The 27967-nt window shown below is 41.8% G+C and overlaps 1 protein-coding gene across 2 annotated transcripts; it reads left to right on the top strand.

The window, feature by feature from the left end:
• The first annotated feature begins 8700 nt into the window (after positions 1–8700).
• On the top strand, positions 8701–27298 carry LOC122540597 (interleukin-20 receptor subunit alpha-like). Of its 2 annotated transcripts, none has more exons than XM_043676512.1 (7): positions 8701–9542; positions 14868–14994; positions 20657–20838; positions 22560–22729; positions 24384–24534; positions 25650–25777; positions 26648–27298. In XM_043676512.1, exons 1-7 carry the CDS (start codon positions 9539–9541, stop codon positions 27221–27223), a joined length of 1338 nt encoding a protein of 445 aa, XP_043532447.1. In that variant the 5' UTR covers positions 8701–9538; the 3' UTR covers positions 27224–27298. The 2 variants fall into 2 exon arrangements, with proteins under 2 accessions (XP_043532447.1, XP_043532446.1); XM_043676511.1 differs by lacking the exon at positions 8701–9542 and adding an exon at positions 9877–10338.
• The last annotated feature ends 669 nt before the right edge of the window (positions 27299–27967 follow it).

Consider the following 27967-nt stretch of genomic DNA (forward strand, 5'->3'; position numbering starts at 1 on the left):
TTTGATCAGTTGGGTACTTTCCATAATGACTAACATTTTACAATTTCAATTAGCCTTGCAGCTATTACAAAATTGTGAGCCTCTCCCATAATCCATTAACAACCGAACAACATAAAGGGCTGTATTGACTCTAATATAAGTGCCAAAAAACATTTTTTAGGCTAACTGATCTAGAATTCTGCGGTGTTCCTCTCTCAGCCAATTAGTTAAGTTTGAAGGATAATCATTGATTGTATGGGCAAATATGGTGACCAATTTTCACATAAGGATCCCCCCAACAAATAAAAAACTGATGAAGTACAAAGATATCATTGAAAGGTCAGTTTAGAATGAACAAAACCATTGGAGGTAACTATAGGTTAGAGGGAATGGTAAGTGCAAAGATGTTTATGTAAGCACGAATGTTGGAGCCATTAAATGTCAATTGGGAATTGTTGGTTTAACTAGTGAAAATTATAAAGACACTTTTATTCCAATATCTTTATGGCTCCTTTTTTTTACAAAAATAGAGACCTCCTCTAGTCTTCTTTAAAGAAGAATGTTTGATTTTTAGATTAACTGAATGCCTCTGGTTAATATCTCAATTGAATGAATGACCCTTCAGCAATATGGCAGTCCCTTTTGGCTGCATTGAAAGGTTGGCATAGACTGTGCTCTCAGATTCAATTGAAACTATAACTTCCACATTGAAGGTAAGAAAATTACTAACACAGCCATACGTATTATATGCTTCTGATGCTTTAAAAAAACCTATATATTTATAGGAGCTGTAAAGCACATCATGATTAGATTAGATTTCCTACAGTGTGGAAACAGGCCCTTCGGCCCAACAACTCCACACCGACCCTCATGAAGAGTAACCCACCCAGATCCATTTCCCTCTGACTAATGCACCTAACACTATGGGCAATTTAACATGGCCAATTCACCTGACCTGCACATGTTTGGACTGTGGGTGGAAACCGGAGCACCCGGAGGAAAACCGTGCAGACACGGGGAGAATATGCAAACTCCACACAGACATTTGCCTAAGTCTGGAATCAAACCTGGATCCCTGGCGCTGTGAGGCAGCAGTGCTAACCACTGAGCCACCATGCTGTCCAAATACTGACTTTCCAATCTTCATGAGTTAGGGAATAGTTCAAATATTAGTGTTTGCATTAAGAACCTTGAATTCAGTATCCCATCTGATCAATGGCTGCCTTCAATAGTTTACACTTTGTGCTAAATTGTTCTTTCAACAGCAATGAACTCTTTGAAATCCAAAGCTGTGTAAAACATCAAGCTGCTCCCTTACCTGAAAATTTTCCCAAGTTTAAAATTTGAGGTGGTATCTTTCATCAAACATTTGTGATCACCCCTCTCATACACCAACTCAAGGCATGATTGTTCTTGGTTTGGCAGTATCTGAGGAGAAGGAGAGTCAACGATTAGAGCATAAGCTCTTCATCAAGAATGACGGAGTGGCCCAAGGGGGCTGAGAGATAAATGGGAAGGGGAATGTGGCTGGGAGGAAGGTAGCTGGGAATGCAATAGGTAGATGGAGGTTGGGGCTGATGATGATAGATCTGAAAGGAGGGTGGAGTGGATAGGAGGAAGGAAGACAAACAGGGAGCACAGTTCAAGAGGGTGGTGCCGAGTTGGAAGGTTGGATCTGGGATAAGGTGGGGGGAGGGGAAATGAGGAAACTGGTAAAGTCCACATTGATTCCGTGTGGTTGGAGGGTGCCAAGCTGTTCTTCCTCCAGGCTTTGAGTGGCTAGAGTTTGGTGGTGGAGGAGGCCCAGGACTTGCATGTCCTTGGCAGAGTGGGAGGGGGAGTTAAAGCATTCGGCCACGGGGCAGTGGGGTTGTTTATTGTGTTCCAGAGATGTTTTCTGAAACATTCTGCAAGTTGGCATCCTGTCTCCCCAATGTAGAGGAGACCATATCAAGAGCACAGACGCAGTAGATGACATGCATGGAAATACATGTAAATCTGTCAGATGTGGAAGGATCTTTTGGATGAAAGTAAGGGGGAGGTGTGGGCACAGGTATTGCACTTCTTGTGGTGACAGGGGAAGGTGCCAGGAGGGGAGGTTGGGTTGGTGGGGGAGGGGGCATGAGAGATTTAGATAGGGTTAATGGTAATTGTCTTTTCTCTGGAATGGGGGTTTTCAAGACTTGGGGACTCATTTTTAAGGTAAAAGGACAGAGATTTTAAAAAGACATGAAGCATTTTTTTTACACAGAAAGTGGTGGATGCAGGTACAATCACAACATTTAAAAGACATTTGGATAGATTCATGAATAGGAAATGTTTGGAGGGATATGGGCCAGAAGCAGGTAGGTGGGACCAGTTTAGTTTGGGATTATGTTCAGCATGGACTGGTTTGAAAAAAGTTCTGTTTCTGTGCTGTATGACTCTACGATTATAATTCTATGACTCCTGAGGAACTTGTGGATGTGGGTACAATTAGAACATTTAAAAGACATTTGGATAGGTACATGAATAGGAAAGGTTTGAAGGGAAATGGACCAGGAGCAAGCCAACGGGACTAGCTGAGTTTGGGATTATGTTCAGCATGGATTGGTTGGACCAAAGTGTCTGTTTCTGTGCTGCATAACTCTGTATACAGCTATACGCCTAGGAACAATTGCATGCCATTTACTCCATTAAGCTTATATCCTCATTAAATGAAATCCTGACTGATGTCTGACCCAATTCATGCCTGCCTCATTGTCTTTGTCCTATCTTTCTTAATACATTTGACAAAAAAAAATTATCATGGGTATTGCTGAAAAAAAAATATTTTGTCACCATTTTTCATCTCGCACTCATCAGGACAATTTGCAAGGAGATCAATTCAAGGGGAAAATGAACATTTTGCGTCATGAGAGGAGAGCGCCAATTGGTTGGCATGGGGAAACTAATGTTAATTGCCAACCTTTGCTTACATATTAAATCAGTCATAGATGGAGATGGACAGCGCAGCAACAGACCCTTCACTCCAGCTCGTCCAGATATCCAAAACCAATCTAGTCCTATTTGCCAACACTTGGCCAATATCCCTTTAAACCCTTCCTGTTCATATACCCATCCAGATGCCTTTGTAATTGTAATTGTACCAGCCTCCAACACTTCCTCTGGTAGATCATTCCATACATGCACTACCCTCTGCATGAAGGAGTTGCCCCTTAGCTCCCTTTTAAATCTTTTCCCTCTCACCTTAAACCTATGCCCTCTAATTCTGGACTTCCCCACTCAGGGAAAAGACATTGTCTGTTTACCTTATCCATGTCCCTCATGATTTTATAAACCTCTATAAGGTCACCACTCAGCCTATGATGCTCCAGAAAAAAAAAACAGCCCCAGCCTATTCAGGCTCTCCCTATAACATAAACTCTCCGACCCTGGCAATATTCTTGTAAATCTTTTCTGCGGCGTGTCTCTAATCTATCGATTGTGGTTTCCTTATCAACAATCAATCAAACATTGATTGCTGTTTGTGGAAGAGAGTTCTAATCTTCTTGAGTTATGTCCTAGTTTCACTACTGTAGGATCAATCACTATTTTTTAGATAACGCCTCTGAGACTTTCCAACCAGTAAACATTGTTTATCTCGCCGTGCTATGTGCTCCCTTTAATATCTTTAAAAAGATACATTAACTTTTCTCTTAACCTTTTCAGTTGAGGGATTACAATCTTAGTCGAGTTACAATGTAACCTTTGGAATACAAGTATCATTTTTGGTAAATCTGTTCTATACTCCTTCCAAGGTCAGCATATTCACCCTAAGGTGTGGTGCTTAGAATTGCTCCCATTGATTCCAGGTCTGGTCTGATAAGGGTTTTGTAAAACTGAATCACTCTTTTTAGCTCCTATGTTACATTCCGCTAAATACAAAGTCACACAACACCAGGTTCTAGTCCAACAGACAAAGAGATAGCGTTCCAAAGGCTTGTAATTTCAAATGAACCTGTTGAACTGTAACCTAGTGTCATGTGACATTTGACCTTGTCCACCCCAGTCCAGCACCAGTGTCTCCACATCCTCTAAATATAAAGAGTAGCATTCCTACAGTCTTTTCTGTACCTCTTCATAACGTTATAATGACTGATGTTTCTGGAGTTTGGAATTTTTTTGGATGCCATTTCTTTAACATTTAAGATGTCCTTTAAAGTTATCCTATCCTTTTAAGTTAATCCTTTTAATTTCCCTACTCCAAAGTGAATGGTTTCATATTTGCTCACATTAAAATCATTTTGTGGAGGTTTTCCCCTTCATTTAATAAGAATATCTCCCTTCTGTTTTATCCTCCTATCAACTTGAAGACTTGATAAACCAGACATTGTTCTTGGAGTAGGTAAGAGATACCATGAATGAGGAGAACCTAATTTCATAAAGCCCTTGGTTAGAATCCATGCTTGGGAGACAATGGAGAAGATTGGACTGAGGGCTACCATGAAATTTCTGTAGGTAACACTTAAATATTAAGTATAATAATTCTGAGGACCAAAGAAAGCTGCAATGTTTATTGAATAGCTTCAAAAAACATCAGAAACCAAACTAAAAGATTGGTAAACCAAAAAGGGTTTTATGATTACTGAATTGTTTACTTGATCATTTTCACAACTGAATTCAGTTTCGTAAATAGTCACAGTGATTTTTAGCTCGACCACTGGGTGCTTTTCCAATGGTTTATCACGCTGATTACTGTACCTCCAACTTGTCTCTCTGGCTGACATCACCACATGTGCAGCTCGCTACATCTGTGTACATATTTCTATCTCTGTGCAGCCGCAGAAGTGTGTTTCCTCTGTTTCATCTCAATTATACAACCCTTTCTTTGCCTTAGTATCTCTCTATCTCCTTCACATAGTCTATTGAACACAATAAAACACTAAGGCATTTCACAGTACGGTCATTAAACAAACTGATCCATATAAAGGGATCAGACAAGGGACCAAAAGCTTAGTCAAAGAGTTAGGTCTTAAAGGATGCAAGAGAGGCAGAGAGGTTTAGGGAAGCAATTCCAGAGCTCAGGACCCAAGCAGCTGAAAGAGCAGTTAACTATTGTATACTGGCATTGGGCAGGGATGGGCAAGAGGCCAGATTTGGAAGAGTACTGAGATTACATCTTGGAGCACTTTAAGGTTGGATGAAGAGATCTTGGGCTGCATTACATAGAGTCCCTGCCTCTGAGTAAGAAACTCTGAGTTTGAGTCCTACTGCAGAATTTGGTGGCCAAGGAAAGTATTAACTTGTAAATCCTTTCAACGTACGCCAATGGCAGATGGTAGGATGGGAGAAGTTCCTGCTTAGCTATGAAAGTAAGTTAGTGTCTCTAAATCACCATCCATAGCTGCAAGCTATAACATACAGGTAAAAGTGCATGTTGCTACAGCAACCAAATCCTGGGGTTTGGAGTGGTAGAACAACTGGCTGAATTAGCTAGATGGGTGGTATAGATTAGATTGGTACCAACACTGAAAGATTTGATCCTAGTGTTATGAAGATGTGGGTGTACTATACCTTTAAGAGAGTTAGAACATAGAACATAGAAGAATACAGCGCAGTACAGGCCCTTTGGCCCTCGATGTTGCGCCGATCCAAGCCCACCTAACCTATACTAACCCACTATCCTCCATATACCTATCCAATGCCCGCTTAAATGCCCATAAAGAGGGAGAGTCCACCACTGCTACTGGCAGGGCATTCCATGAACTTACGACTCGCTGAGTGAAGAACCTACCCCTAACTTCAGTCCTATATCTACCCCCCCTTAATTTAAAGCTATGCCCCCTTGTAATACCCGACTCCATACGCGGGAAAAGGTTCACACTGTCAACCCTATCTAACCCCCTAATCATCTTGTACACCTCAATCAAGTCACCCCAAACCTTCTTTTCTCTAATGAAAACAGCCCCAAGTGTCTCAATCTTTCCTCATACGATCTTCTTTTTTTTTTTCTTTTTTTTTTTCGTAGGATGTTGCCTGATATGGAAGGAAGATCGTAAAAGCTAGCAGTGACTCAAGTGTTCTCAATAAGACACAATGTAACATGTGCTCCAGCTACTGGGCTAGCTACTTGTCTGAAACGACAAAACAGATTCGAATTAGGCCAATCAGTTTACTGAGCACTGAGGATGTCACCTAGACAGGGGACGAAATGTTTGCAACAAAAATTTCCAGCTCGGCGAACAGAACCACAACAATGAGCACCCGAGCTACAAATCTTCACCCAAACTTTGAATCAGTTTACATTGTACACTGGAAAATACCAAATTCCAATCAAGTTTGAATTGAGTATATTGATAATCGTAAAAGCCAATGACACAATCCGATGCTTTGGGGGTTTAAGACTGGGGAAAATTGAACAGTTGGGAGGAGAACTGCCACCAGACCAACAGCTGTAGACTGCTAGTCAGAACTCTCTGAGAGGTACCTGTCTAGATAAGAAGTTTGCACAGAGAAAAAGTTCAACACTGACCCGGAGAGCCAATCTACCGATGAAGTTAAGGAGAAGATTCGACTGCTGGCTGGTTTTAAAATTTGGATTTTTCTGTAAATCTTAATTGGGAGTTTTATCGGAATAGTACTATAGAAGGGAAAGCGAAAGATAGGTTAGAGGAAGGAAATGTAAATAGTTGTTAGTTTAATTATTCTCGGTTATACTTTAAGAAATAAAGTTGTTAATTTTTACTTTACATAGTTCTTGGCAACTCAAATTTTTACAGATTACTGCACGGTCATCACCTTCATGCCCTATGAATCTGATGGGAACTGTTGGAATGGAAACAACAATGGGATAAATCTTTTCTGTGTTGCTGGTTTTAAATTAAGCAGGAGGGTTTACCCCGTGTTTTAACATTAGCCCTGGCAGGTGAGATTTGGTTCTTACCTTTTTGTTCTTCCTATGGTGGAGGTCCTAATGGATCCAGCTGCTTTCATTCAGGGGACTGAAGATGGGCTGGATGGAATTATGCAGTTAGAAAGCGACAAGGCCATGGAGAATTTGAAACACAAGAATAAAAGTTTTAAATGGGGATGCTGGTGGATCAGGAGCCAGGGCAAGTATAGTGAATGGTGGACCTGAGGGGTAAAATGCTGATGAGCCATATCAGGATGTAGTGTAGTGGGTGGAGAAACAGTAGCACACTGTCTGCTGACCAGATCCAATTAAAGGCCCAATTGCCAACCATTTTAATTGCCCCCTCACGTACCTTCTCCACGTGAGAAGGCCTTAGCTGCATGGAAGTTGCCTCCCTGGTGAGTGGAGGCTCCAAAACCTGAGGAGAGAGCTATGGGAAACTCTTTAGTTCCTCCCTGTAGGAAGCAACAAACTTGATTGTTATCCTCCTCTGTAAGGGCCACTGAAGATGAACAGACTCCCTTATTTTCCTGGCACTCAGCAAAGATCTGAGACAAGAAAAACTGCAGATGCTGGGATACAAGGTAGACAGGCAGGAGGCTGGAAGAACACAGCAAGCCAGGCAGCATCTGGAGAAGTCGGCATTTCGGGTCCTGAAGAAGGGTTACACTCGAAATGTTGACTACTCCACCTCTGATGCTTGCTGTGTTCTTCCAGCATTCTGCTTGTCTAGCTCAGCAAAGGTCAGCTGTCATGGTGGCTGAGGTTTCTGAACTGATTGGATCAGCAATATTAAGCGGCCCCTTGCAATGTAGGATGTCAGTGTTCGATTAGGAGGACACCACCCGGGAGACTGTGGCTGTGATTCCATTGTCTACCATTGCAAGCTAAGGCTCTTCATATAGTTCCTCATCCCTTCTCGGAAAAGTCCCTGCTCTGGTATCTGAAGTATCGATGTGCTGACATTAAGTTAAAAACCTTCCTCAAAAAACACAAATGGGAACTTAAAAGTGAAAATAACAACTTGTTTGAACTATGAAAACAGACACGGAAACAAGTTGAATTTGCTTTACAGAGCTAACTGAACTTACCCCAAAAGAGGAAACTGATGACCCGGGGACAGGCTGGGCTGAATCTGAACACTATTACATAGCGATGCCTTTTACTAATTTTGGCTCAGAATTTACAAAGTAATTTTGTCAGCGATCTCCTTAATATTGTCAGCCTTTAGAAAAATGAGGGGGTTTAAAACCAAACAATTCTGGTAGAACTTCCCTCTTTATCCATCATTGCGCTGCCTCTTGTCTCGAGGGAATCCAGTAATTTCACACAAAGTGGGTATTTCCCTCCATCTCACCATCTCTTTAAAATTATAAAGGAGTAACCAGAAAAAAGAGACATTTTCCCCCCGTGCATAACACTTAATTTTCTGTAAAGTCCAAAACTGAAATCCTAATCCTTCATCTTTGACCCACGTCTAACATTCTGCAAAAAAGAGTTAATGCTCACCTCCATGATCTTTCTATCTGTTGCAAATCTATCCCGCCGAGAACCTTCTCCTGTGCATAGTATCAAGATGATTGTACATTTCTTCAAAATGTATAAGCTTTAGAAAATGTTACTTTCATTTGTTCATTCTTGGAACGTAGCAAGACCAGTATTTATCACTGATGTTTAATTAGGGAGTCCTGAGGACCAGACGACACTAAAGGACAGTGGTCATTTCTAAATTCCTTCAAAGGTTTAGCAATACAGCAAGAATCTGAAATTTTAATTGTATTTTTTTATTAGCTACAATAAAACTAGGAGTCACCAGACTCGAAACACTGTTTCCTCTCCATATTTGCTGCAGTTTTTCCAGCAGTTTCTATTTTTTGTTTAAAACAAAGTACAAGTTACTTTCAAGAGGAGATGATGAAATAGAAATAGGAAAATAACATGTACAATTTAAGACAGCGAATCACTATCAAGCAACGTAGGAATGTTTGGAAAGCGGAATGATGATTTCAAATAAATTGCGTCATGGTTTGAAATATTTAGCAAACACAGTTACTGAATGTTTGACATAAATTTCACCCTGGCGACTATATAAATTCAGTTAGAATACATTTATCACGTTTTTCTCATTCTACAAACTCTCTTTAGATACAACATTTGATCTTGAGTAAAGATGTTTTTCATTATATTTTAATTATTAAGAATACATTTATTAATTAATTTTAATTATGCTTTCACACAATAGATTATAATCTTGGCACCTAGCATGGACTGACAGTCCAGTGCAGCAGAGGCAGTCCCCGGTTGGTAATGGTTACTTTCTGGAGTCCGTTCTCAAATCGATTTGTCGAAATACATTGTAAAGGAGCTGTTTGTAAGTACTGGAAATATTCATTTTCTGGATTAGTGGTGCTGGAAGAGCTCAGCAGTTCAGGCAGCATCCAATCTGGTTTCCAGCATCTGCAGTCATTGTTTTTACCTGGAAATATTCATGGCAGGTCTTTAAAAATTAAAACCATGTATGGCATACGTTCCTACGTATCGAGTGTTCATGAGTCAGACGTTCGTGACTCAAATACCCCCTGTATTAGTGAAAGTGCTATTTTTCAGATAAAGCCTAAAACTGAGGCTCCGTCAGCTTTCTCGGGAGGATGTAGAAGATTCCAATGATATAACTTCCAAGAAGAAATGGGTAGGTCATCCTTCTCAAGCCGCACCGGACATTATTCATCCCTAAACTACCTGGACATTTATTCCAAGGCTGTCCCTGGGATCTTGCTGTGCACCAATACCTTCATTACATGTTTGAGTGCACGTCAGAACAACACTGATTGGCTGTGAATTGCCCTGGGGAGCCCCGGCGTTAAAGGGACGCAGCTTATCTTTAAATTCCTTCGCCAGTTTAGCAAAGGAGCAAGGATCTGAAATTTGAATTGTCATGCCTTTTTGAAATGACTATAATGGACTGACGGCAGAAAAGGGGACGATCGATATTGCTGTAAGTCTAAAGGAATCCTTAAACACAACAAGCCAGTTTAACAGTGGGGAACGGGAGCTCAGTTAAAATAGGGACGCTGACATTTCTGCTGTTCTGATACAAATATCTTACAATCAAAGGGTCAGTGAGCTATGAGCAATGGGGAAAAGGCAAGATCATTTTCAAAATTTGGTTCTGTTGTACGAGGTGTCAAATATTTAGTTTCAGTCATTAAGCAGAAGCGAACATTTTCTCCCACTGTTTCCACGTATGTTTTGGCCGTGGGCTCGTTCTAGGGAGAGTTGGAAGGAAATTCCCCCCTCGTGAGCTGTGTCTCAGGCAGGAAATTCACAGGCGGAAGCTGACGTTTGTCGATTCCCTCCTACGCCTATACCTGCTGCAAATGAGCGCTGAGTACTGACAGTGCAACTGGAGACAGTGTGGAGTAACTGCTCACTGTGAACTGCAATGGGTGCTACACATTTCTTGTTGCTAATGCTCAGCCTGTACGGTAGGTCTGGACAACAGATCCTTATTTACTGCACGGTCTGTGAACAAAACACAGTTAATCTCTTCATTTTCTGTTTATAGTTACAGCCGTGTAGTCCTGGCGATCAGTGTTTGTTAAGCATGTTGAGATAGAATGTGTCCAGTAGACAGAAACTCTGTTTCTCTGGGTGCATTGGTTTTAGAGTTTCGGCCTGTAATGGAAAGAGTTGCGTTTGTATAGCACCTTTCGTGGCTACAGGCTGTCCCAAGCTTCTTTACACAATGGGACTTTTCAAGTGTAGTCACTGTTGTAGTGCAGAAAGAATAGCAGATAGTCTGCGCACATCTACAAACTGTAAAGTGGCAATGGTCACTGATTTAGTATTTTTTTCAGTTACTTTAGTCGAGATATTTTTATCTCGTCACCATTGTGACATGTGTTTGTCTGGCCTCCAGGAAAGATGGGACTTCAGCAGTACCACCACAAGATCCCCCTCCCCACCAAGGCTGATGGTCTGGTGTTTTTGGCACACCACCTCCCTTCCACACCCCCCTCCCCCAAAAAAAGGAATAATTGACAATAAGGTCCAACATTAACGAGTCCGAACAAAATTGTGCAACAACTTTCCTGTTTATGTGACTGCGATGAATTCAATTCAAGCCTGCTCCAGTTAACGGATGGGAGAGGATTTGAGGTGAAGGCATTCTGAATGTAATTCTAACTGTTTATTCTCATGGCACCTATTCACTTGCATTGTTAGAAGCAAATGGATAAAAGACAATGCATTGAGTTATCTACTGTTATCGACTATTTAGAAACTCGGATTATTGATTCTATGTTCCTGATTGCCCAGGTGTTCAGAGCTGAAAATGTGTTGCTGGAAAAGCGCAGCAGGTCAGGCAGCATTCAAGGAGCAGGAGAATCAACGTTTTGGGCATGAGCCCTTCTTCAGGGCTCATTCTCCTGCTCCTTGGATGCTGCCTGACCTGCTGCGCTTTTCCAGCAACACATTTTCAGCTCTTATCTCCAGCATCTGCAGTCCTCACTTCCCCAGGTGTTCAGTGTGCTAAAGAGTCTTGCAGATTTCAACCATTCGATGAAATGTTATTTGATTTCAACTGGGATCACAGTTGACCCTTGGGGTTAAATAAGGAATAATTTTCAAGATGTTTTGATTGCTATTGTTTTGTTTGCACTCTGGTGTTGAGTTGAACTTTCCTGTGATGGTTTGAATCTGGTTATGATAGTTAAATTTGGTTTTGTTGTATTAGACTTGGTTACTTAAGATTGGATTTCATTATTATCAACTTGATCCGCTTATAATGAAACAAAACAAAACTGCGGATGCTGAAGATCTGAAACAAAAGCAGAAAGCACTGGAGAAACTCAGCAGGTCTGGCAACATCTGTAGAGAGAAAGCAGAGTTAATGTTTTGAGTTCAGTGACCCCTACAGTTATGCTGGGTTCATCCTGGTACCTGATGGTATCCCATGAACCAAGCAATTTCTCAGCCACTTAGAGTCCTAGAGATGTACAGCACGGAAACAGACCCTTCAGTCCAACTCGTTCATGCTGACCAGATATCCCAACCCAATCTAGTCCCACCTGCCAGCACCCGGCCCATATTCCTCCAAACCCTTCTATTCATATACCCATCCAAATGCCTTTTAAATGTTGCCATCGAACTAACCACTTCCTCTGGCAGCTCATTCCATACCCATACCACCCTCTGTGTGCAAAAGGTTGCCCCTTGGGTCTCTTTTATATCTTTCCCCCTCACCCTTAACCTATGCCCTCTAATTCTGGACTCCCCCATGCCAAGGAAGAGACTTTGTCTATTTACCCTATCCATGCTCCTCATGATTTTATAGACCTCTATTAGGTCACCCCTCCGCCTCTGATGCTCCAGGGAAAACAGCGTTAGCATATTCAAACTTCCCCTATAGCTCAAATCCTCCAACCCTGGCAACATCCTGGTAAATCTTTTCTGAACCCTTTCAAGTTTCACAACATCTTTCCGATAGGAAGGAGACCAGAATTGAATGCAGTATTCCAACAGTGGCCTAACCAATGTCCTGTACAGCCGCAACATGACCTCCCAACTCCTGTACTCAATACTCTGACCAATAAAGGAAAGCATACCAAAAGCCTTCTTCACTATCCTATCTACCTGCGACTCCACTTCTAAGGAGCTCTGAATCTGCACTCCAAGGTCTCTTTGTTCAGCAACACTCTCTATGACCTTACCATTAAGTGTATAAGTCCTGCTAAGATTTACTTTCCCAAAATGCAGTTTATCTGAATTAAACTCCATCTGCTACTCCTCAGCTGGATTCAAGCGGGTTAGATATGAAACTGGTAAACACTTGACCAGTAAAAGCTCATGTCCTGTTCTGAAGAAGGGTCGCTGGATTTGAAACATTCCCTCTCAGCTAGACCTGCTGAGCTTTGTCAGCAATTCCTGTTTTTGTTTGTTTTAAAGCCCATGACTGAAATATTTAATAATTTATCTGGGTACTCAGCTGAAGTTGCCAATGAGGTGATGTACATCCCCTAGCTTTGTCAATTTTCAATTCCCAATATAAAAACAGAAAGTGCTGGTGAAACTCAGCAGATCAATATTACTTGTAGAAAGAGGAACAAAGTTGATGCTTTAAGTCTGATATGACTCTTCACAACTGAGTTCAGAAGAAGCATCACATCGGACTCACACTTAACCTTTTTTTCCCACAGAAGCTGCCAGACCTGTGGAATTTTTCCAGCACTTTCTGTTTTATTTCAAGATCTCCAGCATCCAGAGTATTTTCCTTTTAATTCAATTCCTAATAACTCACATGGTTCATATCATTGTTGTTCATTTTCTTGTTTGTTCTGACTCATAATTTGATGTGGACTCCATCTAGCACCTAATGCTAGTGGTCATTATGTGACTCTTATAAATGAGGGGAGCAACTTATGAGACTGTGGAAATGTCATGATCAAATGTAATCCTCATCAGGTAACCATGTACATCTCTAACACATGTTACTGAATAGCAATGAGGAGGAGGAACACTCTCCAACTCCGACTCCCTTCACCCCAAATTTCACCTCAAAAGGATTGACGTTCCCCAGTTGCTGTTTGGACAGAGGTCAGCTAAAGTAAACCTCAATAACTCTCAAATCGTTTGGGACTCTCTACCCATGATCCTGGGACTTTTGATGACCATACAATTCATAGCCAGTGAGAGGACAGTAGTCACTTAATTAAACGTTTGCAGTAGGGGATGGATTTTTTATCTTAATTGTTCCTGGGATGAGGGTGATACCACCCACCCTTAGTTGCCACTTTTAATGCAAACATAGTCAGGTCCAAAAAGGATGGCAGGATATCCGTGAACATGTTGAACTTGGTTATTACAACTAATTAGTCACTAATTTGCAAATTTATTAAATTCAGATTTATTTACGCCCACAGTGGGTTTTGAACTCTCAAAGCCATAAAGCTAAGAGGTTACTTGGTTGAAATCTATAACATTCTGAACAGATTTGATAGGATAGATACAGAGCGGATGTTTCCACTTGAGGCAGACCAAACCTAGGGGCCATTAACAAATGATAGTTACTGATAAATCCAGTAGGAATTCAGGAGGGCATGTCTACTCGGAGTTTGGTGAGAATATGAAACTTATTCAGTGGAAATCACATGAGTAGTTGAAGCGAACTATTTGATGGGAAACAGGATCAGTATGTGAAGGAGAAAGGAATAGAAGGGTATTGTGATGGAGTCCGATGAAGTAAGGTGGGAGGAGGCTTGAGAAGAGGATTAACACAGGCAGAGATGTTTTTGTAGAATAATCAGTTTCTGGGCTATAAGTTCTGAATTATTCAATTTCAAATCTGACACATTAAGCAGTAGGGTCTCACGTTCTACTTTACCACACAAGGACCACCCTTCATCCTGCAACCCCCATTGGATTCAGTGGTACAAACTGGAATAGAGAGAAATCAATCCCCTTTGCATCCAATGCCAAACGAACCATCCTGTCTTGAAGTCAGGCCACCTTTAACCAGGGATCGATGCAAGGTTTTAAATATTGAGCTTGCTAGTTAAGCCATAATAGAATTAACTTTCATTTGTGTATAGCAATTCTCTTACTAAGCACAACTCCCACTTGATCAAGAAAGAGGGGTCAAACCTTTTGTTTTCTGGTCAGTGTAGCCATGTAGTGTATAAACTTCCGCTGTGCGATTTGGGGTCAAATTGTTTTAAATTTAATCCTGGTTTGAATTTTGGTGTGGTTCTTACACTGAATGGTTTTGTCATACACAGAAGAACATGTTTTTCTGAGAGCTGACGTGAGTCAGTCGATCGGAATCTGATACTTGGAACCTAGTTCATTTGTCTTAGATGCAATTGATGTTGCGCTCTCCTTCCAGTCTTCAATAGAAAATAACTCTAAGCGATATGTAGATATCTGAGATACCCTGATTAAACTGTGTTTTATTTTCCGAATGAGCAGATGTTGTTAGAAACTTGTGTGATCCAACTTTTTAAAATATTCTTTACAGGAACTGATGCTGTCCTACATCCTCCTCGAAAACTTCGTTTCACATCTGTGAATACTGAAAACATTTTGCATTGGAATCCAGCAGTGAATTATTCACAAGCTGTTCGCTATGATGTGCAGTACCGTAGGTAAGGAAGCTTCCGTTTACCTTGTCACAATTTAGGAGTAAATCGGAAGATTTAAGGTAGACATTGTCAGAGGAGGATGGGGGTGGTGGTGGGGGGGTTGGTGTTGTGCGTTTATTCGAGGAGGGGGGGTGAATTGTTTGAAATTAGCTGAAGATTTTCCTCTTGATCCATGTTCAGTGAATCCTCCTGACCCCCACTAGATTGTGGCTGCGTGGGTCAAAGCAAATCCGATTCAACTTGGAGGTGAGCTTTGAAAGCAAGTGGGCTCACACCTGAACTGAAGGTCCTGAGTTCGTACACAGCTCAAGGAAATTGGGTCCAAACAGCATTTATTGGGCTGTTGTGGCACAGTGGTAGTGTCCCTACCTCTAAACCAGGGTGGGAGGGGAGTACTTGGGTTCAAGTCGCACCTGCTCCAGACATGTGTAATAACATTGCTGGATGGGTTGATTAGAAAAACATATCCAAGCAACATTATCCTCACTCTCCAACTCAGTGCAGAAGGGGTGCTGCACTGTTGGAGCTGCTGTCTTTCAGATAACTGAGAGCACAGAACATTCCACATGAATATTTGGAGCAAAGTCCATCTCAATATCCTGAGTAATGTTTACCTACAACCAATGTCACTGGAAAATCAATGATCCTTATGCCCTTTCTGTTTGTGGGAGGTATGGTGTTTCCTGCACTAAAATGGCAATCAGGCTTCAAAGTATTTTAATGTCCGTGATGAATTTCTCAACTTTGTTCTGCAACCATTTACTTCATTGATTAATTGATGGAGAATAATTAATTGTGGCCATGTATTGGAGGTTATCTGGCGTCCATGGAACCTGTTCATCTCGTGAGAATTCAGTGTCTTTTACACAAGACAATACTTCACCAGTAAAGGAGACATAATGAACAAAAGGTTTTATTGGAGATTTTGCCTAAAAGTATCTGTTTCTCTCTCTTGTAACAATTTCCTTGTCTGTACTTGATGTGACCTTCTTAGTTTAAGAACTGGAAAGTATGTGGATTTTTTTTAGGAAGAAACAGAAACTGAGAGATTTCTGGTCATATGCTTTGCATGTTCCGTAATTTGAAAACAAAAACCACTGTAACTAGATCCTGAATTTGAATTTGAATTCAGAAGCAGTTGTTTCTTTTTTGAGATGGGTGCCAATTAAAAGTAGAAAATAACTTGAATTTATATAGCACCTGTCACACCTCAGAATGCCTAAAATTGCTTTCTAGATGATGTTTTTGAAAGGTAGTCCCTGTTGTAAAGTAGGAAGCACAGCAGCTAATTTGTGTGCAGCAAACTCTTAACAAACTGCACTGATGTGGTTCACAACACCCTTCCTTCTAGATGATTGAGGTTTCAAAGTACTTCATAATTTTCAACATTTCCTATCAAATCTTCTCTGCTCCAAGAATAACTCTGGCCTTTCTCCATATAATTGAAGTCGGTCATCCCTGGCACCATTCTAGTGAATTTCCTTTGCATTCCCTCTAAGGTCCTGACATCTATCCAAAGGCACGGTGCAAAGCCTGATCATGATATTCCAACTAGAGCCTAACCAATGTTGTAAGAAGATCTAGCAGAACTTCAAAAGGCATACAACAGTGAATGCTGTAAATCCAAAAGATAAACAGAAACTATTGGAAATATGTAGAAGACATTATCTGATGAGCTTTTCCAGTGTTTTTCTGTTTATATTTTAGCATTACATTCTTGGATTATGTATTACTTCTTGGATATATAAAGCCAAGGACTTCATCTGCTCTGCTGTCAACCTCCTCAACTGAATGTTTCCTCATCACCAACTCAATCATTTCGCTGGGAACTTATGGCACTGAATTAGAATGCTTGTCTACTGTTATATTAGGTCCCCCAAGTAGAACTAGTAACCACATTAGAATGCCATCACCATTTCCACCTATCTCCACACTGTAATCTCACTCTATTTCACCCCCTCTCAGCTCTTCTGCTGCTGAAGGCCTCATCCATACTTTAGTTACCTTTTGACTACGTCAGCACACTCCTGAGTGGCCTCAAATGTTGAACAACCTCTAACCTCGAATTCATCCAAAACTTTGCTTCCCGTTGCCTTACACAAATAACATCCTGTTTACCCAACCCCTGTACTTACTTGAAGCAACACCTTGATTATAACATTCTGATCTTTGCCTCTATGGCCTTATTACTCACTATCTCTGATCTTCTCCACTCTTTGCTATCTGTGCTTTTCCATTATTGGCCTCTTGAATGACCTTCCAATTCAAATAATTCCATCTTTATGCCTATACCATCAGCTTCCTAGATCATAAGCTCAGGAATTCCAAAATTCATCACCTATTCACACTTGTCTCCTCTGTTGTGGATGGTTCTGAAAGGGTTAATGTTGGAAACTGCATTTTGGTCTAACTAATCAGAAGATGTCAAACAGTCTGGGTTGGGAAAGAATGGTATCAAGAGCTGAGTTACCAATGGAGCCAGATGGACCACCATTGTTTCCTGATAGCCTTAGGTGTTATGCCTCATGAGGCAATGCAGCCTGTAACTATTGCAATAAATTATATCTAGTTAGGACAATTGATTTTTCTTGTTAAGATTCATGGCTCTCATCCTCTACCACTATTAGCCTAACAAGCCCTTAGATCCAGTAAGGGAAAGAGGATTGGTGGGAGCTCTTCACCTTAGCTATGAACTGGAATGGTTGGTATAGCACAGACAACCTGCTCAGTTAAAGCACAGTTTGAAATTGGCCTCATTGACCAACCATTTGCTCAGCTGTCCTCGCACTTCCTTACGTGATTCAGTGTCAAATGTTGTGTTAGAACACTTTGGAATGTTTTCCTACATTGAAGACATGCAAGCTGTTACTCTTGCCCTGACAGATTCAAACATTTATATTTGTCCATCCCCAGATTTCTCTGTTTTTGTACTCCCTTGTGAATTTGGTTTATTTTGCCTCTCATCCTTTCTAGCAAAATATATCATTTCACAGCATTAAATTTCATTGCCACATGGTTTTCCATTTTCCAGCATGTTAATGACCACCTGAAGTTTGTTCTTGTCAACTTCACTGTTTACTGCACTTCAGTAGAGCCACAATGAGATGGATGGCCTTCAGTTCTGCATTATTCTAGGATTTCCATGTTTTGTGTCATCTGTAAAAATTGGAATTATACCCTGTATAAATTAATACATCAAACAGAATGCTGGGGATTGTGGGAGCTATAGATGATACATAGACAATCTGCAACCTCCCTATTAGATTGATGTGTAACTTTTGTTGAACTGAGAGAAACATCAATTTCTTTATCTCAGGACTAATAATATAGATCACAAAATGATCAGTCCCAAGTGAGATCAGAGAAGTGATAGTTTTAATGTCACTCTCCCATATCAGTATGTTAGATATCACTTCCTGAATGACTATTTTCTGTTTATATCAGCTTTCAATGGTACTGTGCTCCATATTAGAGATGTTGCAATTTTGGGACTGTTACGTGAACCCAAACTGTAGAAACTTTTAAGGCCTGCCCATAGTGATGACCAGCTCCGGTGTCAACTGTCCAACAATTGACTTAGCAAAGCTAAAAGGAGGTAGCTAGTAGAAAACGATTTCAACAGGGCACCTAAACCTACACAGCACCAAAAACCACATCAGGAAAGTTCAAAGGGGCTGTTGGTATTCCTGAACCAGAAGAGCAAACCTGTTCAACCCACTGGAAATATTAGTGAAATATTATGTCTATGTGAAGTATTAGTTAAGCTATCTCATTTTTTTCTGTAAACTCATAGCTTCATTCATTGATTGTTCATATCAGGAAATAGTTTAGATTAGATTCCCTACAGCGTGGAAACAGGCCCTTCGGCCCAGCAAGTCCACAACGACCCTCTGAAGAGTAACCCACTCCCCTCTGACTAATGCACCTAACACTATGGGCAATTCAGCATGGCCAATTCACCTGGCCTGCACATCTTTGGAATGTGGGAGGAAGCCAGAGCACCTGGAGGAAACCCACACAGACACAGGGAGAAAGTGCAAACGCCTGAGGGTGGAATCAAACCTGGGACCCTGGCGTTGTGAGGCAGCAGTGCTAACCACTGAGCCACCGTGCCACCCAGTCTATGACCACCTGTTCATTTGCAACATACTGGGCTGTGCCTGTGCTATGTTGGGGAAGAAAGTTCTTACGTAGACTGTCCATCAGGAAAACACACTGTTTTAATTTACTACTGTTGGTTTGACTGGGAGTTATTGGTTAGTCCCTATTTAAAGCGACTCATGTTCACCCAAATGTTCACATGCTCACTGAGTCTGTCTTTGAATTTAACATACACATTATGGATTGTCTACCTAACTATCAAAGCACTGTATGTGCATCCACATCACAATAATCTCAAGAGGGTGCCCCAAAATCACCTTTCCCTGGACAGTTAGGGATGGGCAATAAATAGCCAGTGATACCCAACACCCATGGAGTGTCGTGTTGACTGTGTACAGGATGTTGGCGAGGCAACCTTTGGGAGTACATTGTACAGATCTGATCACCCTGCTATAGGAAGGATGTTATTAAACTGGGCAAAGATGAGGACTGCAGATCCTGGAGATTGGAGTCGAGAGTGTAGTGCTGGAAAAGCACAGCAGGTCAGGCAGCAGCCATTATTAAACTGGACTGGGTACAGAGAAGATTTAAGAGGATATTACCAAGGTTGGAGGGTTTGAGTTATAGGGAGAAGCTGGAGAGGCTGGGACTTCTTTACTGGAGAGTAGGGGGTTGAAGAGTAACCATATTGAAGCTGATAGTCATGAGTGACATAGAAAAGGTGAATAGCAAAGGTCTTTTCCCCAAAGTAGGGGAGTTCAAAAGTAAAGAGCATAGGTTTAAGATGAGAGGAGAAAGATTTAAAAGGGACCTCAGGGGCAACTTTTTCACACAGGGTGGTGTGGGTATGGAATGTGCTACCAGAAGATGCACATACAATTACCATATTTAAAAGATATTTGGATAGGCCCATGAATAGGAAAGGTTTAGAAAGATATGGGCAAAGTGCAGGCAAATGGGATAGGTCAGATTGGGATGTCTGGTGGGCATGGATGAGTTGGACTGAAGGATCTGATTCCACACTTTGTTTGTTATACATTAGTGACTGGACCCCTCAATATTGTTGAGTCTTTTATATCCACTTGAGAGGGACAATGGGGCCTCAGTTTAATCCTACTTGAAAAGTGCTCTTGTTCAATACTGACTCACCTCATCCAGGTCAGCAAACCCCCTTCCACAAGCAGCTCCTCTTATGGTCCATGCTGATGATATTGTCTGATCAATGAGGTATTACCAGGAAGATATGGAGATATGTTCCATCTCAAACTCTTCACACAGTGAAGCAGTCCCTGCCCACATGCCGTAGGAGCTGGACAATATTCGAGTTTGGGCTGAAAGGTGGCAAGTGCCGTTCATGCCACACAGATGCCAGAGGTTGACCAACTCCAGTAAGAATCCATTGCCCCACTACTATCATCATTATGGGAGTCACCATTGATGAAAACTCCTGGAACATGGTTCAACCAGCGTGACAAAGCCGAAATAAGGAATTGGGCATTTCTGAGAATGTTGGCCTCTTGTTAATAACATGCAAAAGCTGAACTGTCTCCTCATTAACTCACAGATACGGTTGGAATGAGACATATATCCCAGTGAAACACTGCTCAGGAATCCCCCACCATCATTGTGATCTCACACAGGAGACCTGGGATTTTAACGTGCAGATTGTCGCCTGGGTTCGGAGCTTCATTGGCAACATAACTTCGGAATGGGAGCGGTCAGACAATTTTAAACCCCGGGATTCCAGTAAGTAGTGCTTGCACAAGATACAATATAAAGCCAACTTGTTCCATTGTTCTGGATGGTTAAGGAACAGATTTCTATTCACAATGGCAATGCTTGATCTTTGGGGATATTATATATATATGTATGATTTATTTTCTAAACATTGTTTTCAAAAACTGAATGTGTTCACCACTGAGCTGAGCACAGCCCCTGCCAAAACAAAAGCATTTTGGTTATATTTGACCTTTTAAGGTGCTTGTGTTGGGCTGATGATGCTGAGGACAAATGTTTTCTCACCTGAAACTTGAGATCAAAGCAAGAACCTTGTCTCCCATTTTTTTCTTGACTTGTACATGAGGTAGTTTTAGCCCAAGTTATCAATGCAGATTATAGGAACAGGAGTAGGCCATTCAGCCCCTCATGCTTGTTCCACCATTCAATGAGATCATGGCTGATCTGTGGTCTGGCTCATGTATCTGCCTCTGGCCCATATTCCTTAATATTTTAGTCTAGCAGTGCCTTCCACAAGCAATATCTTTGTGGAAGAGAATTCTGAACCACGACCAACCTTTGTGTGTAGAAGTGCTTCCTAAAGAGGCCCGAGACCTTGGGAGACCTCCTTGTCTAAGAAAATGTTTACCTACCTGAGAAGCACTGAAGTGTTGGTTCACTAGATTGATTTCGAGAATGAGCGGTTGAGTACAAACCCTTTGGAGAAAGTGAGGACTGCAGATGCTGAAGAACAGAGTCGAAAAGTGTGGCGCTGGAAAAGCATAGCCGGTCAGGCAACATCCGAGGAGCAGGAGAGTCGATGTTCTGAGCATAAACTCTTCATCAGGAATGCATTCATTCCTGATGAAGGACTTATGCCCAAAACATTGATTCTCCTGCTCCTTGGATGATGCCTGACCTACTGTGCTTTTCCAGCGCCACACTTTTCAACTACAAAGTCTTTGGAGTTTAGAGAACTGAGAGGTGATCTTATTGAAACATAACATTCTGTGGTGATGTAACAAAATAGACACCCTGAGGCTGTTTTCTCTTGTCTCTACAAGAGTCTAGACCTAGGGGTCACAGTCTCAGATTAAGGGGCTGACTGTATAAATTGGAACTGAGAAATTTCTTCACTCAAGAGATGAACCTTCAATCATCCAATATATTTAAGGCTGAGATTGACAGACTTTGGATTAAAGAAAATTGGGGGCTATTGATTTGGCCTGGAAATGGTATTGAAGACCAAAATCAGCCATAGTCTTATTGAGTGGGGGACAAGTTTAAGGGATTAAATAACCTGCTACTTCCTATGTTCTTCTTATGCTAGGTTCCACCAAGTCTTTAAACAGTAAACAGGAATTTGGACACTTATCCACATTCACTGCTCACTCACTTTCAGATGGATACACATTCTTTCTCTATCTCTGTCTCTCCCTCTCACAGGCACCACCTTCTTACTCACTCTTAATGCACTCACATTCACTGATACACCAATGCTGCCAACCACTTTCACAGGATACACACATGTGCACACACAAACTCACACACATTTACAGTCGCAGATGCACGTTTAGTCACAATTGCACTTAATGCCATGTTGTTACTGACACATTCATTAACTGACAAATGCACACTTATCACAACATTGACATTGTCATTGATACACGTGTACACTAGTGCTCCCTGACACATTTACTTTCATCCTGGCTGTAGATCTGTATTTAATTTTGAATTTCATTTGCTTTTAGCTTCTTTTGGTTTGCCATCCTTTAATGTTGAAGCCAAACCTGACATAATTAGAGTCAATATCTCCCCACCCACCTTGCATTGGAAAGGAAGAAATCGGTCGATGGAGGAGGTGTTCACCAACAATACTTTGATGTACATTGTTCATATCCATGTGAACAACACCGACAAGGTAAAACCGAGTTGCAATTCCCTGACCATGCAGGGCTGTTCTTTTAATAAAAATGAGATTTTCCAGATGCCAAACTAGACTTTAATATTATTTTCTTCAGACAAAAAGTGTGGTGTTGGAAAAGCATGGCAAGTCAGGCAGCATCCGAGGAGCAGGAGAGTCGATGTTTTGAGCATGAGCCCTTCATCAGGAATAATTTTCCTCACCCTGTTCCAATTTGCAACTGTCCCTCACCACTACCTCCCCATTCCTTCTCCAAAGGGACGGTGGGGAACAAACCCTGCCACCTTATCAGTTTTCGTGTTCAGTTTTCGTGAGTGTTCAGTTTTCGTGAGCCATGACACTGGGTGTTGGGCAGTGCAGGGCAGTACTAGATGAGCCTGATACAATTCTGTCCAGGCCTTACTCACACAGGTTCTCAAAGGAGTCACTAGACACTGGGTTGGCTTCAGTTGCACGTTGTCATCCCCACACTTTGCAAAAGAGCAGCTAGGTTTGGGCATTCAATGCTGGTCAGCAGTGATGTCCACATCTCTCAAGTGAATAAGAATTTTTAATGAAACAGGACAATAAAGGCTAATGATGCTTCTACCTGTATGGAACACAGGTCCTCAGGGCCTGGATTCAGGTAGCTCACATTTGCTTCCAGCAGCTTGGATTGTCTCCAGCTTCCAGAACACAGAGACATGTCCTCAACTGGTTTCCATGTACAGAATCTGAGCAGATGTCAGGACAGATGACCAAATGCTTAGTTGAAGAAGCAGTTTTAGCAAACACACTTTAAAGTAGGAGGGTGAGATCAAGAGGTTTAAGGAGGGGACTTGAAAGTTTAGTGAATAACTGGCAGAGAGATATTGTACAAGGGGCATCTACGAGAAGTCTGATTTGGAGAATGTAGAGACTTATAGGGTTTTGACTACTCCTCCATCATGAGCCCTGCTTCTTTCTTCTCATTTGAGAACAGACAGAAATGTGTTGACGTAGCGTACCATCCCTCAGATGGGAAAACCGTCTTCCCATTTTCCCAAACTCCATAATTGAGCTGGAGTCTTCATGATGGAGGATATTCTTGATGGAGTGGCCAATTGAACTGTCTCAGACACATTCCTGGTACCAGATGGTTCTCTCACTGGCAACCTGGCCACTTTTGGCTGTAGGGCCAACTGAAAGAAATTTGGGAATTGTTAGATAAAGACTAAACGTCTAGTTGCACGTCAATTATCCTGGCAGCTGCGTGATACAGCAAAAGTGAGTTGTGAGTTAGTCAGTCGCAGATCTGCAGTGAGGAAGAGCCTATATTGGGGGAGAACCTTGAGAACCACAAGTTCAAAGCTGCTTGGTGCTTCTGCTTCTCTTGTCATTGCAGAGTAACATCCACTTTCTGAATGTGATCAGCACTGGCCCAATGATTCCAGTAACTGTGTCATGAGTCAGGTGCTAAGTTTGATGTGTTTTTTATACAAAGAAAGAATTCCTACCCAAACTGTTGTCATTATTGGTTTACACACCAGTCTCTGGCACTCTGGACCCTCTAACAGTTCTGTAGAATGTTTGTTTTCAACTTTCGAAACCAAGTGAATCCTGTGGGGAATGGAGTAACACTTGCTCTGCCTTGCCTGATTTCTATGACATGTTCCCTCTTTTGTTCCAACAGTCTGAAGAACGTAAGAGCTCAAGAGAATTGAACGTAACAGTGCAGCCAGGAGAAACCTACTGCGTCAAAGTGAAGGCGATACTGATTGCGGATAACAGAGTTGGGAACTTCACAGAGGAGAAATGTGTAACAATCCCAATCCTAGATCCAGGTAACATAGTTCATCAGTGTGCCATCAATTCACAAATTTTACCATTGGCATTATTTGCAGTTTCTCCTATCAGTGCTGGTCAAGAAGACTGTCAAAGTGATCAAATCCACATTGTTAGGAGCCAGTGAACTGGCAAAAGTTTTCACCCCTCTCTCAACTCTTTCTAATTTACTTCATTGACTCTTGACAGTTCTCCTTTTTGGGTGGTATGGTGACTCAGTGATTAGCACTGCTGCCTCACAGCGCCAGAAACCCAGATTTGATTCCAGCCTCGGGTGACTATGTCTGTGTGGAGTTTGCACATTGTCTCTGTGTCTGCATGAGTTCCTCTGGGTGCTCCAGTTTCCTCCCACAATCTAGAGATGTGCAGGTTAGGTGGATTGGTCATGTTGAAACTTTATTGCTGGAACAGCACAGCAGGTCAGGCATAGAGATGTGCAGGTTAGGTGGATTGGTCATGTTAAATTGTCCATTGTGTCCAGAGATGTTCAGGCTAAGTAGATTAGCCATGGGAAAAGCAGGGTTACAGAGATAGGTTAGGTGAGGTTGGGTAGGATTCCTTTTGAGGAATTGGTTCTGACTTAATGGGCCGAATGGCCTCTTTCCACACTTTAGGGATTCTATGACTTTATCCTTCAGTTAAATTTTTCGAAAATGGATCTCTGTGTGTGTGGTGTGTGATTTTGAGTGGCTGTGTATGTGCTGAGTTCCACACGTTAGAATATGAGGAGAAATTAAATTTGGCATGGCTCTTCCCTGGAACGTAGAATTTTCAGGGGGATTATTTTTAATTCACTTTTGTTTTAAGGATGTTGATACAAATTCATTATACAGGCAGAGAGAAACCATTTCTTGATGGACAGGTCACCAAGTTTAAAGTTTGGCATATCCGGGAGAGAAGCTGGGAAACTGCAAAGAACTCTCTCCCACTAAAAACATTAAGGTTTATAGGCTTTCGCTTGCAAAGGACGCACGGGGATGTGGAGTCAGGTTAGGTCAGTCATGACCTCATTGAACTGAATGACCTTCTCTTGTTCCTTATTCTATGTAACTGAGCTTGTCGTTACTTTTTAACCATTTCTTCTCTTAATGACAGTTTTTTTTTCTCTGTATAGCATCGAATATGACCAATATCATCTATGGTGTCACCTGCGCTGTCTTCGTACTGTTTACACTCTCTTTTTGCCTGGGGATGTTTTGCTGGCATTATTTAAAGAAGGAAACTACAATCCCAACTGTTTTGGTAAGTCCCATTTGTCACTCACTCAAAGTTCAGGAAGCTTTGTCAGCTGATGTAATTCACGTTTAGAGAGTGTGATTTCCGTCTGAATTCCTCCTCCCCAAATCTCACCCTTACTGTCTGCTCAAAGCCACATCGAACGGGACTTTCAATGAGGCCAGTGGGACAACTTGGCATCAACCCTCCCTGCCCCCATTCCATACTAGCCCGGTCTGTTGTTAACCACTCCCTGTGTGCAGATATTGGTCCTGAAGCTGCCCTGACCAGAAGCCCTGCCCTCTCTGGACGTGTGCAGGCTTTCCCAGTCCTGTTTCAGATCCCTCATATCCTAATGCTGTTCGAAGTGGATCAGGTCTCTATGTGACTCCAAGCACACATCAAAGTGGGTGACTCCTACCTTTTCTGTGCAATGACCTGGAAGGATACTCAGTTGAACAAATCTGCTATTTGACAAAAAAAAAACGTTGGCAGCTGGGCCTGTTGTGCTTGAGCTGCCAACAATAGATGAAATTTCTTTGGAAAAAGAAATGACGGCTCCATTGCATTCTGGTTACAGTGCCCCTCAGGCTGTTGCTGACAATATTACAGCCCAGTAATTTCTTCATGGAGCCCTCATGCTGTTTGTGGAGGCACTTTGAGTGAGGTCCAATGTTCAATTTCAGGCCTTCAGAGAGAGGCGCACAGGTCACGCTACTTTGCACGGTACAGACCCGAAAACAATTTCTATCACCCCTTCCCACAGTCCTCCCTTGGCATTCTGTACTGATTATGAACTGCCCCCTTCTCCCTCTGTTGTTGGTGATGTGGAAAGCAAATTGTTTCATTTGTTCCCCGTAAACGTCTCCTGATATATGACTTTATTTCCTCTCTCAGAAATCTCTCGATAAGAACAAGAAATCTTTGAGTATTATGGATTACCTGAGTCTGATAGATGATGTGGTCGTGCAACAGGTGCTAGCTGACAGCACTCTCCTCAGCTCCTGTAAGATACAGGAACAGGATGATCTATGGCCAGTGCTGAAAATCAAGGAGGCTTCTTCTGTTGACAGTGGGATTGATATTGGTGGTAACTCATCAGATCAGGTGACCGTATTCTGCGAGCCATTGAATCCCTATATGCAGCAGACCCCCGAGACAAGTAGCCAGCGGAGTATCAGTCCAAAGGACAGTCAGGATGACTCTCAGCTCAAGGAATCGTGTTTAATAAATGTCCCTGAGGTATTGAACATACCTATTGCTGGGGTGGGAAGCATCAGTCCATCAGGTTATCGAAAGCAAACAGCTCGGACTGATGCAGTCTCCATGCAGCCTGAAAGCAGTGTTGAAGGCCAGACTGTCCAGGACATCTGTCCCTCCTTCGTTTCTGTACCTGACATTGACATGTCCAAAGATTTTTCAAAAGGCTTCCTCAGCTTAGATGATGTATTCTTAATGGACAATGGTTTATAAGAAAAAGCTTTTCAGTTCAAACTTCTTAACTCTATTTTGTAAATTATTTATTTATTAAAACATTTTCATTTTGAACTTTTTGTTTATTTTTCACTGTGGTGGGACATGCTCTGCAAGTAATTACCAAAGCATATGGATGCCTGAACTTTATAAATAGTTGTGAATGAAAAGTGATGCTGTAATTTTATAAAGCTGTAGTTAGACCTAATTAACATACTATGTCCAATTATAGATGAATAGAACCGTACAGCACGGAAACAGACCCTCCAGTTCAATTCGTCCATACCGACCAGATATCCTAACCTAATCTAGTCCTGATTTTCCAGCACTTGGCCCATATCCCTCCAAACCCTTCCTATTCATATGCCCATCCAGATGCCTTTTAAATGTTGCAATTGTATCAGCCTCCACCACTTCCTCTGGCAGTTCATTCCATGCACACACCACCCTCTGTGTGAAAATGTTGCCCCTTAGGTCCTTTTTAAATTTTTCCCCTGTCACCCTAAACCTATGCCCTCTAGTTCTGGACTCCCCCCATCCCAGGGAAAATACCTTGTCTATTTACCCTATCCTTCCCCTCATGATTTTATAAACCTCTATAAGGTCACTCCTCAGTCTCCGACGTTCCAGAAAAAACAGCCCCAATCTATTCAGCCTCTCCGTGTAGCTCAAACGCTCCAACCCTGGCAACATCCTTGTAAATCTTTTCTGAACCCTTTCAAGTTTCACAACATCTTTCCGATA

This window comes from Chiloscyllium plagiosum, chromosome 35, assembly GCF_004010195.1.
Source record: "Chiloscyllium plagiosum isolate BGI_BamShark_2017 chromosome 35, ASM401019v2, whole genome shotgun sequence".
NCBI classification, from domain to species: domain Eukaryota; kingdom Metazoa; phylum Chordata; class Chondrichthyes; order Orectolobiformes; family Hemiscylliidae; genus Chiloscyllium; species Chiloscyllium plagiosum.

Excerpts from the sequence above, each read along its gene's own strand:
- LOC122540597 (XM_043676511.1), top strand. The coding sequence starts at position 10,296 with ATGGGTGCTACACATTTCTTGTTGCTAATGCTCAGCCTGTACG. Across the intron at positions 20,839-22,559 it reads TTTTAAACCCCGGGATTCCA|CTTCTTTTGGTTTGCCATCC; the intron begins GTAAGTAGTGCT and ends ATTTGCTTTTAG. Across the intron at positions 22,730-24,383 it reads ATGTGAACAACACCGACAAG|TCTGAAGAACGTAAGAGCTC; the intron begins GTAAAACCGAGT and ends TTGTTCCAACAG.